The sequence below is a fragment of the Pteronotus mesoamericanus genome, unplaced genomic scaffold, assembly GCF_021234165.1.
Source record: "Pteronotus mesoamericanus isolate MK-2021 breed Mesoamerican mustached bat unplaced genomic scaffold, CSHL_Meso_final scaffold_85, whole genome shotgun sequence".
NCBI classification, from domain to species: domain Eukaryota; kingdom Metazoa; phylum Chordata; class Mammalia; order Chiroptera; family Mormoopidae; genus Pteronotus; species Pteronotus mesoamericanus.
In genome coordinates this window covers 20,953,690-20,975,637 of record NW_026555329.1, presented here as the reverse complement: position 1 = coordinate 20,975,637, position 21,948 = coordinate 20,953,690, and the positions used below count along the sequence as shown (strand labels likewise).

General features: G+C 40.4%; 1 protein-coding gene across 1 annotated transcript in view; it reads right to left on the bottom strand.

The window, feature by feature from the left end:
* The window catches only part of CDK6 (cyclin dependent kinase 6), a 212,295-nt gene that overhangs the window by 83,031 nt on the left and 107,316 nt on the right, over positions 1-21,948 (bottom strand). Inside the window, exon 4 of the mRNA XM_054564624.1 lies at positions 19,009-19,176. Within this exon, the coding sequence (XP_054420599.1) occupies positions 19,009-19,176 (168 nt within the window). The remainder of the gene's footprint in view (positions 1-19,008; positions 19,177-21,948) is intronic.

Below are 21,948 nucleotides of genomic sequence, written 5' to 3'. Positions count from 1 at the left end.
ATACGAGACAGTATTGGTCATTGTATTACCAGGCGGTCTGTCTATAACATCATGAAGTATGCATGTCCTGTAGCTAGAAGTCCATCTCTAGAAGAATGACGCTATTTGAGAATACTGTTTTTCAGTTTTTCTCAACTAATAACTGGGTTTTAATAACTGCTTCTGAAAACAGCTGTTAAAATTTCAGCTTCTCACAGAATGTTTAAGAGTAATCCAAACCATTGCCCCAGCTTTCACTGCAGACCAAACAACCTGTCCCTTGCTATCTGTTGTAGGAGTCAATGGCGATTAGGCACATCTCTTCAACACTAATGCGGACAACCGACCAGAAACAATGTTTTGAGAAGCTAAAAGAAACCCCAGAGCTTCTCAACAGGAAAGATGCAATAACGGCAGCCAAAGTTTATTGTGGGTTTTCCATATGCTGGGTACCTCACTAAGGAGTTTGCAAATTTTATGTCATTTAAATCCTGTAATAGCTTGTGAGGTAGGCACTTTTGTACCCACATTCTAAGAGACGGGTGTTCAGAATACGTTAACTACAGTCCAGTCCCACAGCTAGCCATACGTCAGAACTAGAGTTCAGACGCTGTGGAACCCAGAGACTGCAGGTGTAACTGCTGGGTCTGAGAGCTATACATGCAGACAGATCACTAGCATTGCAAAAGAATCCCCTGGAAAACACATTTCACAGCTCCAAAGGTTTGGTATACATTATAATTATTATTACTGGGGGCTCCGAGGCTTATCAATCTTTCAAGAAGGGAGCTGTGTTCAGTTGGAGGTTTTTCATTTTATTAGCGAATTAAAACAGTAACATATGACTTCTAACTGAGGTCATGAAATGGCAATACTTTGTTTCTGCAATAGATTTACTAATATTTATATATTACTTTTGCATTTTAAGTGGAATCTAAAAGTAGCACAGGGGATTATCCCTATCACCAATTTTCATGTTTTACAAACCAGCTGGGGAATATTTTACTTGCAGGCTACAAGATTTAGTCCCTCCTAGCTCCTATCCCAGGTTTTTAAGACATTGTTTCTTATTTGTCTCCATAAATGAATATTGTCTTTAAAAAAATACTTGTGAAATCAATGAAAATAATTGTTGCCATCTTTTATACAGTAATGACATGTCACTTAAAAGAAGTTTTCAGCTTAGACTTGGCTTTTGAAACAGCTTCTAAATAACTAAGAACATAACAGCTACCCGTGAACTTTAATTATTGCAATATAATTTATTAGGAACAACCAATCACAACCGAGCTTCCCCACACACAGTATAAAGTTAAAACTGTACAAATGAAGCCAAAATATGCACAGCTAAAAGGAATGTTACAGGGGGCCTCTCTTAGTGAACAAAGCACGCTCAGTTTGGCTCGCTTTCCCTCGCGCTACCACATCCGCACATCGTTAGTTGGAAAATTCCTGATATATGCTGTAATTTTTTGTGCTTTTCTTCCCCCCAGTACACTTGGGGCTTTAATGTCCAGATGCCATTTTCCCCCTTATCTGTCCCTGTTTGGTGCTCTGCCAGCTATGGTCAACAATTAACACAGCCAAAGAAAAAATACAGTACACTCCCTGGCAACTGGTACAGCCTTGCAGGAAATACCAAATAAAAACTTGATTATGTATTGTTTAACCATTTTGTTTGCCTGTAGGCCACCCCGTCGTCGGTGTAATTCAGACGAGCATGCTTCATCTGGACGGTCTGTACGCGGCACCATTGTTCCCAGAGTCCGTCACGCACAATCACTGGCTTCAGCCTGTGGCCCTCTAAATGAAAGGAGCAGATTTGTGGCAGCTTTCCAACCTGCATTCCTTTTAATTAGTCAACTTGTGGCCCAATGTTATAATAGATAAGTAACCTCTTAATATTCATGTAATTAATTAATTTTTTTCTCATTCAGTTATAAGCCTTTGCATGGGGAAAAAAGAAAGCATTTTCCTATATGGGCCCGGTTTATGAAATAAGCATGTTACTATTACAAAGAACACTGGAGACCATGTTTCAATGATGCCCCATAAGGACAGTTCCAGAAACCACAGGATACCCACACCTATATTGGAAGCATATTATTTTTTGCATGTAAAAGAGTAACTGAAATATTTCTTATGTATAAATTTGATATATGCAAGATGAATAACCATGCCAACACAACTGGGCTGGGAGGCCTCCCTCTCATTTTAACTGATAAACTACTTTGCCATCAGAACACGGAAAGCCCACCCTTATTTAGGAACCCTTGCAAAGCGAGGGTGATGTGAAAAGTGACCAGCAGTCCTCAAAGTACTAGGAAGTCTGTTTGCTGTAGATCTTGATGAAGGCAATAATGAAACGGCAGCTGCTGTTAGCTATTAGCACATAATGAACCTTAAAAAGATAAGTTACTTCCTATAAATATGAATAATGTCCACTGGAAACAGGAATTAACTTTTGAAGCTCAATATTTAAGTTCTTTCAACTATTTAAGTTTCTCACTTAAACCAAATTCTCAAAGGCAGTAACAACTTTTATTTGTTAGTTCCTCATGGACAAAATACATGGTGGATGAAACACAGATATGTCTGTTCTGCTCCCACATACTTCTCATATCCCTTCTCATACTGTTTGTGAGACACTGACACATCACTTCAACGGCTCACTCATCCAGGCATACACTAATGGGCCTACTATGTGACAAGTGCTGGACCCCAGTTATTAAGGTGATGTGAACATGACTGAAGACATGGTGTCTGCACTCAAAGGCTCACATCGGAACAGGGGAAGCAGATGTAACTACCAACTGTGTAAGCTTTTGCGCCAGGTACAGACATGTAATTGAAGAGCCTGTGTTCGGATCCTGACACTTGGCTTATGGACTGTATCACCTGGGCAGAACATATTACCTTCTCTGTGCCTTTACTTCCTCATCTGCAAAATGGCGAATCGTAGTACCTTCTTCATAGTACCTATTAAGGTCCATATAGTATTCTGAAGGTTCATGACTCTATAAATTTAGGCTCTCAGTAAGTGTTAATATACACATCAACTCCACAAGGGGAGGGCAGGGAACAGTGGGTACATCCAGTGTTGGGAGCCTTCACAGAGCACACATAGGACAGACCCGGGGGAAGACGCGCGGGGGCAGTCAGCAAAGAGGAGGAAGACAGGGAGGACAAAGAGCAGGAAACTATGGCGTCACAGAAGCCAAGGTGGTATCTATGAGGAATAAAAGAGAGAAGGAAACTTGTACCAGAAGATGCAGAGAAAGATGAGGGCTTTACTATACCCATAGCAGTAACGGGCTGGGAGCAGAAGGCTGTCTGCACAAAATCGAAGGGTTAACAGCACCCAGAGCGAAGGCCACTCCAGTGCCATCTGATATAAGCGACAGTGTGGTGGGGTGGAGGTGTGAAGCCTTAACTGCGTTTAAAACAGCTTAGTCCTGCAATTAAAAAAAAAAAGACCGCATGAGCATGTTGCTGAGGCCTTTCCCATGGCCTTGATGTGTGTGCGGGGCTGCAAATGAGAGGCTCTGATGCCTAAAACCCATTAGGCTCAGAAAGTCTACTTCTGCTCATAAACAATCCCAGCTGAACTTGGTTTCGTAATGAGTAATGACAGATTTTTCAAAAATTCTTTTTATACTGCACAATAATTAATGATACTACTACTCATTTCACATATATATTGCAAATCTTGGGATGGGCAGAAATGCATTTTGAATGACCTCAGTAATCATTACAATATCACTTACAGTTTAGCAACTAAAGCAGAAAGTAAGCAGTTTCAATACTCTGGATAGAAATGGCACATTTTTATGATATGAATGTGTTATGAAAAGAGCATGTGATACGTGTCTGTGTTGTGTGTGTATGCAAATTACTGATATTTTCATATCTCATTTATCTGGGAAGACGAATGAAGACTTAGACATGACATAAAATTTCCTAGATTAGGTTTCTCTCTTCAAGCACCAAAAGAGTATTACTTTCACCATTTAAATTTGTTCTTCCTGGTGTACTATTATCATCTTTTTTTTCCCTGCTGCTACACAGTCTGTTTATCAGCCTAACGCCTTTCCTAGTTTCTGCTTCTAAGATGGACTAGGTCCCTCATTTAAAGCCCTTAGATGGCTTCCTGTTAGACTTACAAAGGAATTCAACACTTTCACCAGGCACCCCCTGAGCAGGACTCCGACGACCTCCCTGATCCTAGCTCCCTCCCTAAAACATTCCTGGCCTGTAACACGGGTCACCCCCTCACAGTGCTTCCTAGGAGTTACCTCTACCTGACATTATATTACACATTCATTTGTTTATTTAGTTATCGTGCATCTTTCCCGCAAGAGTGAGGGGAGATTTTTTTTCCTGTTTTATCAACTTCTACACTCCCAATTCGGTGCCTGACCAGCAGAAACCATATAGCAAAACTTTAAGAGATCATGTTAAATGAGCGCTTGAGTCTAAAGAAGAGCCCAAGGAGGCAAGTGCAAGGGTTTAATGATGTTCTAGCTATTCCGGTGCTGAGAGTCCTCCTCCCTCCTCTGGTCTCTTTGATGCTTTTTAATGCCATTGTCTTGATTCCTTTCCTCTTTTTGCCCGCACTATTCTAAGTTTTGTGTTTTTCATTTCCTAACTTAAAAAAAAATGTTAGTTTCATTACGTACATATACATAAATAATTTACTGTTCAGTGTTGCGTATTTTTGAGGTTATAAATATCTCATATACTTTATAAATTTCTTCAATTTTTTTTCACTCAACACCATTTCTAAGATTCATCCATGATATTGCCTATAGCTATTGTTCATTCATTTTCATTTTCACTCTGTATAATTCATTCTGTTGTATGACTATACCAAGGTTGATTAAATCATTCTTTTGTCTGTGAACATTTGGGTTGTTTCCATTTTTTTTTTTTTTGCTATTACAAACAATGTTGCTGTGAGTAATCTTGAATATCTCTTAGAGAATATGCAAATTTCTCTAAATTATGTAACTAGGCATGAATTTGCAGGGTTTCATAGTGGGAGAATGTTAAACTACATAGTTCAGGTCAAGCTACTTTCCAAAGTAGAGCACTATTTTATGCTCCTACCAGCAGAAATCAAAGTTTTAGGTGTTTCTTGGGGGAAGAAAGCACACAATTGGTATTTGATAAATATTTTTAAAAATGCAATCTAACATTCTCTATCTTTTAACTGGTAGGTTTTGTACACTTATACTTCCTGTGATTAATGACTTATTTGGACATATTTACCAATTTACATACTCTCTGTTCTTTTTTTCATCCCAGACATTCCTTTTAGGTTTATTTTCCTTCTCTTGAAAGCATGTCCTCTAGAATTTTTTTTAGTGAAAAGCTGTTGGGAGTTTACTCTCTTGATTTTTGTTTATCTGAAAATGTCTTTATTTCATGAGTATACTCTATACTTAGAATTCTACATGTATACATTAATAGTAATAAAACATCTGGAATAATAGTGGCATGTCCACTAGAATGCCCTATAGGCACCAAGAGAAGAAAAGCGTAACAACTAGTAATTCACCAAGCACCACCCATCTCCTAGGTTTCTGGCTCACATTATTGATGCCAGGCACGCTTAACAGACACAAGCCATCATTCCTGATCTCCAAGGAGCTATGAGCAGCATTAAAAAGAAAAAAAGGAAGTCACATTAAACTTAAGTAAGAGAAAGAAAGGCTTTATGTAAAAAGCTGAATTGCGTGGCTTAAAAAGTGATACGGGAGCTCAGAGCTAGAAGTGCCTAATGAGAGCTGGATCCTAGTCAGGTCATGTTGCAGAAGCTCCCAACTTCTATTTCCACACAACACTGCTCATGTGGCCAAACCACACCTTTGCCATGAATCTAAAAGAAGCCAGAGTATGTTTTCTTCCGAGACAGTATTATGGTTTAATCTGAATCCTGAATCAGGCACCGACATGAGGTTGATAAAGGCAAATACTAAGACAACTGTTCTTAAAATCTAAATGAGAGAGTAAGCAACTGCACGAAATGCCACACACAAATTCCCTGAATGGCAGACGGAACATGCCATTGAGTTATTAGTTTAGGTACCAACTCTTGTGAATAGGGGGCATTCCGGCATGGCTTTGAAAAACAAAACAAGACAGTGCAGGTTATACAAGGGCTGGGCTGAAAGCCGCAGGAATTTCTTTCAACTAATTTTTTTGAAAGGTTAATAGCTGGAAGGGTTATGTGACACATCTTAAGCAGACTATGGGAAAGAAGCATATGTTATTTGTGACACTAATTCCTAATCCACTGTACAATCAGTCACTCATTGACCAGGGAAAAATCTAACCTATTTGGGAAATGAAGCTTTCTGAATATTAACTACTGAGCACCTATCCCAAAGAGAAAGTGTTAACTAGAATACAAAAATGGTTTAGCCTAGAAATAAGATAAAAAGACCCATTTTTGACTACAGTGAGGAAAAGAATTCACTTCCATAATTTAGGAATCATTACATTTCAGTCATCTATCCTCCCCTCTACGGAAATTAAATGCAGAATGGGTCCGTTCTGAGAAATTTTTTTCTTTTCCTTCTAGAGTGTGACCTGCAGGTGGTAAAGACAAAAAGTATAATCATGAAGGTTTGTGTTGGGGTCAAAACTCAGTTTCTCTTCTCCCACCCTGAACTACTTGTCTGGCAAGAGAAAGCAAGCAGGGGGCAAGGACTGAAAAAGAACCGCACTGGGTTTCTGGGGCCCTGAGACCTCAACCTGAGGGACGGCGCCTGAAAGCTGGACAGTTTGCGCTGCCCATACAGTTCAGTCACAGTAGCACGCTCACCGGCTCTCAGTCTCTTAGTGAAAACTGTGCAACTTTTTTGACCTGCATATTCAATTTCCTGTATTCAAAGACCAGGTATGTGTACACTCTCGGAAAGAATTTCCCAAACATGGGCACTGTTTAAAAAAATATTGATAGTGGGAAGATTTCCTCAACATACTCATTTCAGGAATACTAGATACGTTCTTTCTTTTGAGAAACCCTTAAATAATAATGAAAAAGGAGAGAATGGTCTCCTGGAGCTATTAGTAACCTAAACTCTAATATCAGTGGTCCTCAGGTAACTTGGTTAGTAGTAGGAAGATGGTTTAATTGGTTCTACTCATTTCTGTATCTGTCTTCATGTTCAGGTACAAAGATGAATATTACTGCTATATAATTCAATAATAGGACTTTATCAAGTACTCACTCTTTTCACATTATTAATTCCCACAACAATTCTATAAGATAGGTATGCTTATTTTTCCATTAACAAAAAAATAAGAAACCCAGAACACAGACTAAAGTACTTGTTAAAGAGCAAAATAAACTTCAAACAGAATGTCTGGGCCCAGCATGTGTCCCCTTAACCAACATGCTGTGCTGCAGTGCCTCCTGAATGAAGATTATTGGAAAAAAAAATATCTCTTTGCCTTTAGCGGAAAACGATAGAAGAGAAAAGGGAGTATTCCAGGAACACTTGAATCAATTCAAGACTTCAGAAATAATGTTGCCAAGAAGGAAGAGAGAACCAAGGGAAGAGATTTTAAAACAGAATCAATGGAGTCACTGTTTCAAGGAAATAAAGGACATATTCTCTTGGGAGGGTGTGAACTATTTATTCACCAATACCTGATGAGATATAGAAAACACACACAGGAACACACACACAATAAACAAACACAATATTAGAAAGACCATCCATCAGTCATATACTGTTTTAAATTCTGATATATCCCCAAATGCTTCCAACGTAACAACATCTGGCCTCAGGAATGTGACAAGTGTTCTTTTAAGAGAAATGGCCATTATCTGGTGCATTGTATTCGGGGCTGGAGGAACAAATGGTGGTGCCAGTGAAATGATTATTTTAAAAAAAAAAACCCCAACTCAACAGACTCTTTTCATAATTACCTCCAATACTTAATTTCTATACTTGCTATCCCTTAGGAGCCGTGAGGAAAGGAAGGTGAAGGCGAACACCCCCGGGAGGAGAACAGTCTAACAAAGGGCAGGAAAAATATTTTACACCTCGGTTTATTGACATCTTTTTTTCAAACTCCACTTTCAATTTTTGACTTTGAAACTTGAAAAACAAACCCATGATGCCATTAAAAAAAAATGAATGGACAGGCTGAACCAAGAGAATGGAGAATGGAGATAAACTGAGACCACAAAATTTGCCTGTAATGAGTATATATTACTTTCATAATGGACATAAACATCTTAAAAGTACATCATCATTACCAATTACTATTTTTAGCGAGCATAATATATGTGACGCTCCATTTCTTCTCTCAAGGTGCTTGTTGTCTAATGAAAAGAGTAAATTATGGTATTTTGTGGCTGTTGACATTACATAATCCTCATTAGGGTTTAGTCATATAATGACCACATGTAAGGTATGTAATTTGCCAACTTTAGCAAAAGATGGATTATGGGGGGTGAAAAAGGAGAAACAGAAAGACAGATGGCTAATTAGACAGAACACAACCATGTTACTGGGTTTTTAGACCCAATAAGCTAAATCATCTGCCAGGTAAGTGCTGATGAAAACGCTTATTTTTAGAAAAAGACTTTGTCTATAAGTGAAAAAAAATCATTTTATTATAGGTGCTTCTTAATTAAAATCAGGTAAACATTAAACCATTAGAAAATTTCTGATTCACACAATTACTAGTGAGGTGTCTTATGCAGACTCTACCTTATACAGCCTATTCCATTTTGAATGGAAATGCTCATTGTATTAAAAATTACTATATATTTATACAATTGGCAATAAAAACAGCAGTAATTACATCAATAGTGACTACTATGTCCTGAGCATGGATCTACATTATTAACAATAACAGTGTAATACAAAGAGATTGATGGCCATAGACACGTATTTGACTGAAGGAATATCATATAGATGTACATGGCATGGATGTGTTTTCCCTATTTTCCTCTGGATCTATATTTAACTATCTCCAGTTTCTACCCTCTCCCTTTCCGGCCTTCATTCAGCCCCTCGCTATGTTATATGACAGCTACTATGTTAGAGGCAAATCAGAAGTACACAGAAGAAGAACTTTATCCTAGAGAAACTAGGATAAAACTTTACCCTAGAGAGGCCAACTTCAGGGAGGAGGTGGCATTTGCACTGAGTTTTGAGGAACAGTAGGAGTCTGATAGGCTGAGAAGGGGAAAGTCAATGTGAGCAAAGAGAAGACTAATGGCACGGAGGCACATAATCTCATGGCGTGTTGTTTCAAACAGGAGGAAACAGGTCTGGAGTAGCAAGATCACAGGGGTGTGTGGATGGACTCAGGGTGGGTGGGAAAGAAAACGGGGAGAGAAAGGTTAAGAACAGACTGTTGCATTCCAGAGCTCAGAATATACAGACCTGTGGGCAATGGGCAATTTTCACTCCTACGTTTCCCAAAGCCCGCCGGTTTCCCACGGTTGGTCCGTGCCATGTAGCCCCTCCCACAGCCCCTTTCTATAAGGCAGTCTTGTCTTTCCAGGAAAAAAAAAAATCTGCTTTTCATCCACTCTGGAAGGGAGGGATTTTATAGTCAAGCAAAGAAATATTTATGAATATATGTGAAGACTATCATTTTTGGAATTCATTTCATGTTCTCAATAGCAACCTTTTGCCATTCTTTAGAGAGTGTTAGTTGTAAATTTTCAAATCTGCTTTTTTTTTTTTTTTTTAAACTAGTAAAAGCTAGTTTTCTGGAACTAGGTTACAGACAGACTTTGGCCCATTTAACAAGGTCAGACTGTTTATTCTTGACAGAATTCTTTCCCACTGTAAAAAGGTACTTTTAAATGCCACATTCCAAGAGCAGTGCCAGTAAGCCACTGAAGCATATTTTCCCACAAGAACTGATACCACGTGCGGTCCCCACCTCACTGAAGTCACTCAGAGTTATATAAGGTGCAGATAGCACTCAACGTCACTGTGAAATCTATTAACTGAAGCATGCCAGCAAGTAGTCAGAAAACTTCCATACATTTCAAACATCATAAAACTTAAAAAAAATGAATTAACCAAAATAAAAGGAAAAAGAAAAGCAAGGATAGCTTTAGAAATACAAAAAGAGAATTCGGACAGCGGAAGAATAGAAATTTTGTAACTTTATACTAGTATCTAAACCTAGAAGTAGTAGAGAATTTTCTCCCTTATTTTGGGGTTTTTATGATTGAGTTGTTAAGTTTACAGCCCCACTTTTAGATTCTGCCAGCCTTCAAAATAAGTATATGTGCAGCGCAAAAGTAGATTCTCGTATGCTTTCCCCTTCCCTCTTTTGGATGTTTCCCTGAGACCTGAAGGTAGAGTATTCCTCCACAGCCAACTGTAAGGTTTAACATGCAAATTTATGAGGGATTTAAAAATAATCAGTATCCTCACAAATGCTGAGTCCAACAATGTCACTCACCCTGTGCTTCAGTCCTTAGAGAAAAAGAAAACAGAATACAGGAGAAACAGGAGGAAGAGCTCAGCAGCCCAAAGAGCATCACTTACAAACAAACTTCAAATATTAAAAATAAAATATGAAAGAAAGTACAATATTACAAAGCAATCATAAAAAGTTTGAGCTTAGATTAACAAAGGCATGTGCCTAATCTTCTCAAGGACTCAAATGGACTAAATAAAATGACTAAAAGAAATCACAAGCAGACGTTTTCGACCCTTTCCTGCGACATTGTGGTTCCTCCAAAGATCCCCAAAGGTCTTAGTTTTATAAAACACACCACACAGAAAATGTTAAGTGCACAAGCTGGGGAGGTGCAGGAAGGTTTGTGACCTTGGATAAGGAGGGATGAAGCACAATAACTATCTGAAGGTTAGGAGTGGCTGCCCAGGCAGACATTCAAAGTGTAAATGTTACTCCCTCAAAGCTCAAGTTACTATCAGGGAGTGACGCAGGTATTTGGGAAGATTAGCTAAAAGTTGCGTCTAAAACAAATAAAAAAAACACACAACAACTTTAGATGCTTATAACTGATGATGCAATGGCCCCAGCAGCAACATGGAAAATGCCCAAGTTGGAAATTCATTCATTGATTCATTTATGAAAGCAGGGAGTTGGGAAAGCACTTAAGTTCAAAGAGTAGCGAGAGATCTGATGGTGTGAGAGGGTAAGGAACATGTGTTTATGTGTATAGGGATGGTCCCTGGGTGGGAGCGAGAAGGGGAGGGCTGAGGGGTAGGGCGGGGCTACATGGCAAAACAGTTCTGCATGCCTAGTACAGAGTCTGAAATTCATTCCTTAGGCACGGGAGGATCATGAGGATTCATTTCATTCATTCATTCAACTATGTATATTTATCAAGTACCTACCAGGTGCCAGGAAGGCATTGTAGAAAACACTAAAATAGTATAAGATTTGGATTAAGTGACTAAAAATGTACATAGCCAATGTAGCACGTCCAATGTAACAGAATTTCAGTAACATATTTTGATTTAGGAGCTTATACTAGGAGTTTATCAAAGCCCAAGCAAAATGAAGATGCTGCCACCTTCTCCTTCCAAGGAAGTAAGTAGTGATACCTGCAAAACCGAGCTCACGTATCCAAAGGATTCTGGAGGACATCAAGATCCAAGTTACAGAAACATTGTTTTATATTCAATTCCGAGGACTATGTCTCATACTTCTTAGAATGCATATAAAACAATATTTGAGTTAAGCAAATTTAGAGGATATGGAATTATCTCATTAAATACAGTTTGTCAGACTAACTCCTGACCAATCATGGAAAGCATATTTCTTATGAGAATGCTGAATGTAAGGGGAGACGATACCCCCCACCCTCAATCTTCTGAATCCCTGAGAAACCCTTTGTTTGCAAATCCTCTCTAAAACATTTGGCGTTGTCAACCTAAAAACACAGTACTTGGTCTTTACACTCAAACTTGGCCCCAAGCTTCTGAGATTTCAATGGCATCATACAAGGTGACTATGTAAGGAGTTATAAAAGCCAGGCAACGACCAGACCCTATCTATTCCACACCTTGACAGAACATGCTGGCTGAACAGAGATATGGAGGAAGCAAAGAACATCCTGTCCTTTGTCTGAGTAAAGCATCATCCGGGCAGCAGCACTGCAGTGAAGCTCTTCTCATCCAGAACTAACTTGCAACAGTGACCACTTGTGAAGCAGCTAGAATTAGGTGAGTCAAACGAATGACTATCTTTTATAAACAACGAAAGCAGTCATCTGATTAACTTTACAAGTATACTTGGTGCAATTAAATACCCACACGCACGCACTCACACCCACAGCAGCCTTCTGTACACTATGGCACACATTATCTTTCTACACGGGAGACATTCTCCCAGTAGTCATCAATGTTTGCTTTCACTGCGGAGGCAGAGTTAACCTATCAGATGGTAACTCAAAATGTGTTTTATTACCACTGAGAATGCGTAACGGAGGATCTGGATGGGTTTCCATGTTTGTTTTGGCTCCGGCTCTTTCCACGTACCCAGCCTTGGGAATCTTGAAGAAAACGTGTCCTGTTCCCAGCTCTGTGCACTGCCCCATTGTGTTCCACTTCCCTCACTGGCGAAAGTGAAAACGAAACCGGCACAAACACCCCATTGTTAACTATGAAATATGTACTGGCAACTGGAAGTTTTCACAAAACAGACCTGGTTGTGTCATGGCAAGATGTTGAGCAGAGAGGGAGTTACAGGAGCCTTTCCGGCTTCAGAGGTGTGTCCTGCCCTTTCCCTGAGGTGCTGAGGCGACAGGGCTTTGGGTTTTTTCCATTATACTCATGTAATGCTCTTGGTTTGATTTACTCAGTATGCACTGGCAGCATTTGCAGGCTTCTGTGGGAGCAACACGGCTGCCCGAGCTGAGGCGCAGACCCTGCCAGGTCTCCATAGTAAATACAACACGCACGAAGAGGAAACAAGCATAAACAATTTATTTTCTCCTGTAAAAGATGACATTGTTCTCCGATCTCTGGTCCTATTTCACTTTGTCAACTCGGTGGTGCCAACTGGGTCCCGTACAATGAGTGATTCCAAACACAGACACAGAAAATAAGCATGGATTGCGTGATGCACACGTCCCCGGGGCCCGTGCCCAGGTGGGCCCCGAGAGGAGGATGCTGGAGCCCTCTTTCAGCATCTCATGTCCTGGCGCGGGTGGGCAGGAAGGGCTTCCTTGACCCCCAGCCAGTGAGGGTTCCGGAGTCACATGGCCCCACAGAATGGTGCCCCTTTATAGTTACCTCTGTTCTACCTATACATTCCTTTGTGTGCTATTTGATTAAGATCCACCTCCCCATTTTGAGTGTAAGTTCTATGAGGGCAGAAAGCTCATCCATTTCTGTTTACTGTCACCTCTCAGGCTCCCTGACACATGGAAAGTGATCAATACTTATCGGCTGACTGAAAGCCACTGTTTCATTTCATTGATTTCCTCCCTTAGGCTTATCAACTTTTCTGAATCTGAAAGGTTTGTTTGGTGTTTACTAAATGACACCAACCCTGGAGTTAAGAGTAGGAAACCATTTATCTCTAGAGGCATAAAAAGGGAAGGTAAGCAATTCAATTTTTGTAATACTGTGGCATTAAATAAATGAATGATCTTAAATAAGGCAACTTTGAGAATCTTATCAGTTCCATATAAGAAAAATCTCCAAGTGAAATTTTGTTCTTTGTAGAGCTAATACAAATTTTCCCATGCTTACTACTTACTTGTTGTCTTTCGGTGATTTCTGGAGTGGAAGATGCTTTGGGAACATACATGTCTTTAAATAGGGAAGGTGATATGCAAAAAAAGACCTTTGGAGAAGGGGAATGTGTGTAATTCACTGCGAATTTTATTAAGTCACTGAGAAGATGTGTGAACATTCTCACTTTTCCGTTACTGAACAAAGAAGAGTTTTTCTCCAAACCATGTGTGTTAAGCACAAGCATTTGGAGGAAAAATGCTAATTCTACCTTTTGTCTAATGATCATATAAAAGCCCTCCAAATGTACTGGAAAGTCACTGTAATAATATTCACTGCAGAGCATAAATTAGTTTAAGGCAGGCCAATCCTGGACTTCATCCCAGGATGTTAAGTTACTGAGGCACCAAAAAGGAACGAGCTCATTTTAAGGTGTAGACGTCTATCCACAGGCGGCTTTATGGTAACTGTCCTGGGGAGTGAGTGGCTCTAAATGCCTGGGTGTTGGCAGTCACATCTGCATGGAGAAATGTCAACACTGGCATCGTCCTGGATGGCCAAGCTGTCTCATGTCCAGTGAGTGCAGCACCGTGTGTACTGCCATGATCGGGCACCGAGGGGATTTTGAGAGAGCCGCCACGGGGGTGAATGGAGAGAACTTGATTTTTCCTAAGCAATGATACATTTACAAGACATTCGGCTGTGCACAAGGATGGCAGAAGTTGCATTCTGAGGTCTACATAAACAACTCATTAACCAGGAGGCACAAATTCATGCCTCAGTGTTTGCCACTGTGTCAAAATGTGGCATGTGCTAGTTGTCTTTCTAAATTATAATTTCAGCAAGACTTACAATATATTTTTGAAAATGGACTGTGGAACTTTTGTGGAACCTCCGGTCACCCTTTGTGTAGAACCAGAGAGTCCTCAAGAACACAGCCTGGTATACTGTGAAGCACTAGAACCTACGGTGGGGAGAAAAGGAAAGGAGTGGGGCCGGTGGGTTCTCCACGCCACGTGCAATCTGTTCGGTGAATTCAGACTTAACCTGGCCACAAACTGCCTGTTGCAGTCTCAGTTTCCCCGCCTGCACAATAAGGTGGTTCATAAGGAGTTCCAAAACTACCAAATCTGATGGCAACAGTATCACCCTACCTGCTACGGTTCCGTTTAGGAAAAAAGTAATAATGAATTTGCATCATTAACAGAGAGGACGACTTTCTCCCTGAGGTGTTGCTCCTAGCACTTCATCATCATCAGCATCCTCATGGGGTAGCTGGTGAGGTCCCAGGCTGTTCTGAGACTTCCTGTCAGTGTGACCAACACTGCTGGCCGAGTGGGCTGGTCTCTTTTTCCCTTTTGTATCAACGGACAAAAATAAGTTGCACCATACACCACATTGACAAGGGAAGAACTTAGAAATGTTTGACCTTAGAATGACTCTAAATATAATTTTAGCTAATCTCAAAATGTGTTTTGATCCTTGAAACATTTCTGCCACCGAGAGTACAGAATCCCATGAGTCATGAATTTTACATATTGCTTATGTGCGATGCAAAGGGCCTCCCTGTTACTTTTTCTCTTTGGGTTTCCACAAAGGTAATACTTCAATGCAGGTCACAAAAGTTGATTTCCATGGTTTCAGAGAACCTCTTCTGATAAAAATAACTTGTGCTGGGTCTAACGGCCCCCTCTTCTCTTCACACTCCCAGCTCCTTGTTCCACACGGGGCCTCAGATGCTTACAGACCTGCCAGTCCACGTGCTCACACTCTGCCCCGACACCTGCCAACTGCAGAGGTGAACACACCGGTGGCACAATCTGCTGTTAGGTGGAAGAACTTGAGAATTGCCCAGGAATTCCAGCGCCCTCAGAGTGGCAGGGTGGGGGTTTCTCTGGCTCTAGACGGCACGTCTCCTTGGCATCCTGGGTTTCACACGTGGCGGGAGCAGGGCCAGCCTAGCCTCCTCTAAAGCATGAGACCCGGGCCAGGGGCCCTCTTGTCAAGTCTGAGGTATACATTGTGGATATCCACATATTAATTCTACAACCTTTAAAGAAATAGGTATAAACAACCCTTATTCTGTACAGGGTTCATGTGACTGCCTGACTGTACACTGAGCAGCAAGACCCCAATACCCTCTAATGACACCCGAGTGTCATGCTGGAGCAGCCCAGTGAGGTCAGGCACCTAAAGACACGTCACCTCCTTTATCAGATGGAGACAATCTAAAGTGACAACTATAGTCCAGACTTACAGTGAGACTCCTAAATTAATATCTACCCAAAAGGCCAACTCCTTCTAGGAGCTTACAGCCTGACAAATTAACCCCCAAATAATTACAAAAAAACCAGAGAGCAGTAATATGTAAGGCACTAATAAGATGTTACTTTGAAATCATGGAAAGAGAAAGGAGGGAGTAAGCTCTGCAGGGTAGCAGAAGGGAATCTCTGAGTCAGAGTTTGGATGATAAGTAGTACATTAGCATGTCTCATGACTGTAAGATGTCAGTTTCAAATCCGTTAACTTGCAATTCCTTTAACATTCCACAGATTAAGTTGATTTCCAGTTCCTGTATGACACAAGCCATGAAAAAATGTGTATTTTCAGGAAGTGGAAAAATAAATACCCGTTTAGTTTGGAAAATTGTGGTTCCAAGCCTTTATATGTTACCATGTGTATGTGAACCAATGTATCACTATACTAAATGGACTTTTTCCTTTACATAAAAATATATATACAATGAGAAAAAATTTAAATACCATGCTATATAGGAATTATACTCTTTATTATTACCAGTAAATTCCAACCACGACTTTTAAGTAAAGCCTGCATTTGTTCCAGTGTCTTTTCCAGTTGTTAATTTTTTTTCACTTTGTTACCATACGTAATACAGAATAAGCAGCACAAACTATATACAGAAAAATCAGTATTTATGATCATCTTTCTTCTTTTCTCTATGAAATAATTTGCCTGCATTTTCCTGTCTGAACCTATCAACTTTCAGCAAGAATGGAATGTTAATTGATGTTACACACAAGCTGGGCTATCATTCCTCAAATTTAATAAGCAAAAAAAAAAAAAAAAAATCAAAACCAACTGGGTTTCTTTCTTTCTCTTTTTGTTTATGGTTTTTAGTGACTGATTGGAAGGATCAAAATAAAGTATCTGTCTCAGTGATGGCTCACCCTTCCCTCAATTAATGTGCCTGAGGAGATCAGTTCCTTCCATCTGCGACTCTGATGACTGCCCGGATCATAGAGCCTATTCAAGCTTCTCCCCAGGGCCTGAAACAACGTGCGCAACTACTTCCTAGGGAAGCCTGCAGCCTACCTCACCCTTCCCACTGGGAAGCACACAGCCTCAGCCCCTTCTGGTGTGGTTATGTAAAAACACAAGGGCTTGCTTGACCCGGCCCGAAGCTGAGGCGTAGCCTGTAAACATCATCTGTGCCTTGTCCTCTCAACAGCGATGGCGCATGCTGGACAAAGAGGAAACAAGCTCCATTTATCTTTTAACAATGGGACATATTCCAAAGGATCCCCTGTAAAAATTCTGATGCCCTAACATAAAAAAAGTATGTTATGTTGGGAAAGTATGTAATCTCACATGGCCAGGCGGTAGTATCTGTATTTCGGGGGTGGGGAAGCAGAACACTCGTAAATTGAATGTTTTTCTAAGGCAAGTTATCTCTCAGAGTATTTCCAATTCCCCTCCCAATTTTCTACTTCTCAGCTGAGGCATTACTGGAATGTGGGAAAACAATTTTGCTGTGCAGAATATTACCCTCCTTGCAGCCACTTCCATCCCCAAGCCATGGTGATAACCAGAGACATGGCCACACGTTTGTCAACAACACTCCACACCCGGGGTACTGCTGCCCCAGGCTGAGAACCCCGTCAAGGCAAAATATGGACTGTATGTTCCCTATGCTGTACTTTACATCCTGTGACTGCTTTTATAACTAGCAATCTGTACTTACTAATCCTTTCTCATTTTTCACCTATTCCGGCCCCCTCCATCTCCCTCCCATATGTGTGGTGTCAGCTGGGTACTAGGCTTATGAGCGTAATCACTTAGTAAGTTATATAAATGTCTAATCACTATGTTGTACACCTGAACCTAATATAATATTGTATGTCAACTGTAATGAAAACATTTTAAAGCAGAACTCAATGACAATAAAACACCAGAGAGATGAATTATATATGAAAAATGACGAACGTGTTTACCCAAGAGGATTCTTTTTCTTAAGACTAAATCTAATGCTTTGGGGGCCATTTCTATAGCCATCATAGTCAAGGGGATTCTCCACATCAACCTTATGCCCTGGTCAGTAGCACAGAAAAGGAACATTCCTTTTTCTTCTTCTTTTTTTAATCTATGCATGAATTCACTGTATGTAAAGCAGGTCTTTCAGAGAGAAGGGTTATCAGTGCCTACTTCCAGGCTCCTCTTCTTATCTCTTGGGCGTACATTTCACAAAAATTCACCTCAGAAACAATGAACTAGAAGGAGAAATAGAAGCTAACCAAAAGTCAATGGCTATTACGCTTGTGGGTATAAATGAGACCTAGAAGATGTTGTAACTCTCATTCTTTGCCAAAACAGAGCCATTTCTCTTTTGGCCTAGATGAAGCTTTTGCCTGGCCGGGAGTGCTACCTGTTTATGGGTCTTCCAAGTTCACTGTAAATTTAATGTTTTCTTCACAGTTAGCTCCTCAGCTTCAGAAGAGTACTTTTGTACACCTCTGCAGACACCTGGCTTTTCCTCAAACCAGGATGCTGCAGACAAGTCAGGGCTCCTGGTGCTCTCTTTTCCCTGAGCTACCTTTCCCCAGCTATCATACATGCAGCTCTGAAAATGGTGTTATGGCAAAAAACATTTGGACACTTATAACTGATTCCCTTCTTTAAAAAAAAATTTTTTTTGATGAGAGAGGGAGAAACATCAGTATGTTGTTCCACTTATTTATGCATTCATAGGTTGATTCTTGTATGTGCCCTGATTGGGATCAAACCAGCAACCTTGGTGTACTGGGACGATGCTCCAACCACTGAGTACCTGGCCAGAGCGGAACTGACTCCCTTCCAGCAGCGAAGATGCAACAGGCTCTTTCTGCAATGGGTCCTGTCCACAACAAGCCCAGCCTGTAGTTGTGAGCAGAATGCTCTCCTCCCACCCACTGTTATATAAAAAAGTAGAGACAATTTGTTCACCGGCTGGCCATTGGCAGTAACAACATTAGGGGCAGGGAATGGGGGCACTGTGTCATTCAAAAGAGGAAAGACAAGTTTAATGAAAGAACAGCACTTTCTCACTCACCACTGAGGTAAGAGCCATCTGAAAACTGTAGATGCGCGCAAGGCCGAAGTCAGCCAGTTTTATTTGTCCACTGCTGGTCACCAGAATGTTCTGTGGTTTTAAGTCACGATGCACTACTCGGTGAGAATGAAGAAAGTCCAGACCTCGAAGAAGCTGAAACATCATGTCCTAAAAACAACAACAACAAAAAGTCAATAAACAGTCAAAACAGAAATTCAACATGCCAAATCCTCAGCACTTCAGAGAGTGCTTGGCACACAGAATATTTGCTGAATGAGTGGATTGGTCTCCCTTCTTACCTCTCTACTTTCCCATTCTTGGGATCACTACAAAAAAATTTTACTCTAGTCCTGTTATTTTATTAATGAAAGGACAACTTAAACAGTTTCACATGCCATAGGAATTATTCTGGAAGAATATACACCGAACTGGTTTCAGTGGTTAATGGAGGGGAGAGGAAGTGGGAGGTGGTGAGAGGGTTTTTTTTTTTTACTTCCTATTCTTCTTTATGGTTTAGTATAGGATCTCAATAATTAAAATCCAGTGAACGATAATATTAATGGTAATTATTTTATAGCACCAAATATTAAGCAGATACGGTGTCAAGCACTGTTCTAAGTACCTGCTGTTTAGTAACTCAATCCACACCATCATCCTGTATTACAGGTCAAGAAAGTGATACACAGTAGGTGTATATAAGAAGCCCAAAGTAACACCACTAGCAAGAGACAGTCTTGATTCAGAGTCCAGAAAAACTGGATTAAAATCTCCCATGCTCTCCTTTATTAGACCGATGATCGAATGACTCTGTGAAATCAGGTAAGTCATCTAACCTCGTCAAGCCTCGGTTTTCCCATCTGTGAAAAGGCAAAGTCCCAACACCTGTTTTGTAGGATTACTGTCTGCAAAACACTAATCACAGTAGTAAGCATTCAATAAATGGTAGCTGTTATTGTCATCCTTATTAACCAGCAGAGGGGCATTTAAAAAATAAAGCAGTATCATCACATCTCCTTCTAATTTTACTATTGATAAAATTAGATATGAGATTTAAAACTCAGAAACAGTGCCTGAAAGGGAACTTAAAATTTAACCATGAAATGATCCTCTGAAATCTGGAGTTAGTGAAATGGATCTACCCCTCAAAATGCTGTGAGAATGGTGTGTACAGGCAGGACAGAATCATTTTGTTCACAAAAGGGTTAGAAAAATGATTAGGCAGCATCATGGGCTTTACAGCCAGGGGCAGGCCGTGAGGATGTACTTGTTCAGCAACTGCCCTGCTAACCCTCTCATGGAGAACAGCATATGTGGTTGCTGGTTTAGGATACCAGTTCTTCCTTCAGAGATGGGAGTTCTGTTGTCACATCCCAGCTTCTTTAAAACCAGAGTCTTAGCTTTCCCACTTGTATACTGGAGAAAATAGTGCTTCCTTTCAATAATATTCAGTATCATGAGATTTGAATGAAGTAATGTATGCAAAGGGGTCGTGCAGTCTCTGGCACATGGTAATCATTAAAGTCTCTCATTTCCTGGGGGAGACAGGGTCAAAAACAACTACAAGAAAGTGTGGCCAGTGCCACAGGATCAATGAACAAAGTGCTAAGGGAAGCGACGCAATGACAGAGGTGAACTGGAATCCTCTTTGAGATCCACCTAAATGGATCCAGCAGTCCCCCCTTATCAGCGGTTTCACCCTCTGTGGTTCCAGTTATCCACGTTCCTGCATTCCAAAAATATTAACTGGAAAATTCCAGACATAAACAATTCATAAGTTTTAAATGCTCTTTGGGTAGTGTGATGAAATCTTGTGCTGTCCCAATCTGTCCTACCTGGAATGTGACTCATCCCTTTGTCCAGAATATCCAAGCTGTAGAGACACTACCTGGACTACCTGGCTGTTAATCACTTAGTAGCCTTCTCAGCCATTAGACCAGCTATCAGATGGGCGGGGGGAGGGGTGTGTGTGTGTGTGTGTGTGTGTGTGTGTGTGTGTGTGAGAGAGTCAGAGAGAGTTGTGGGAGGGAGGGAACAAGAAAGGGAGAGGAGGAGAGAGACAGAGCACATCCGCATGACTTTTCTTGGTTAAATTTTATGAATTCATTTTTTTTCTTAGAGTGAGAAAGAAAACACTGAGTTGCTGTTCCACTCATTTATGCATTTATGAGCTGAATCTTGCATGTGCCGTACCGGGGATCAAACCCACAACCTTGACGTATCAAGATGATGCTCTAACCAACTTGAGCTACCTGGCCAGCGCCCACGTAACTTTTATTACAGTGTACTGTTACCATTGTTCTACTTTATTATTCATTATCGTTGGTAATCTCTCACCTTATCATAGGTATATAAGTATAGGAAAAAAACAGTATATGCAGTGCTTAGTACTACAGTGGTTTCAAGCATCCTTTGGGGGTCTTGGAACATATACCCTACTCTATGGATAAGAGGGGACTACTATCTTCTGGAATGGCAGAGGTTACCTTCTAAATGTCCAAAGGTGAAAACTCTAGAGACGACTGTACTGTCAATGGACAGCAGTCCTTCAAGACTTAAGAATCACTACAGGTCAAACAACAGCAAATAAACATGAGTGTGAAAATGAAGCACAAAATGTTAAGGGAAGTACTCTTCTGCTCTGGCAAATAAGTCTTCATTGGAAACATGTGCACACACTTGTAAGCACTAAATTTTAAATAGCATGACTAACCTAAAGCAATGTCATGCTGGCTCATCGTTTTTAGCTCCTTTACACAAAGTACCAACCAATTAAAATGGAACAAAGGATAAATCTGCTTGGTTCATATTTCAGCATTCAAACAATAAGCAGCAAATTAGCAGAATAAAAGTTTAAAAATTTAAACTAATTAATTAATAATAAAGCTCATTTAACTTTATAAAAAGCCTGAACTACAGAGTAAAAAAATGTGCAATGTGCTT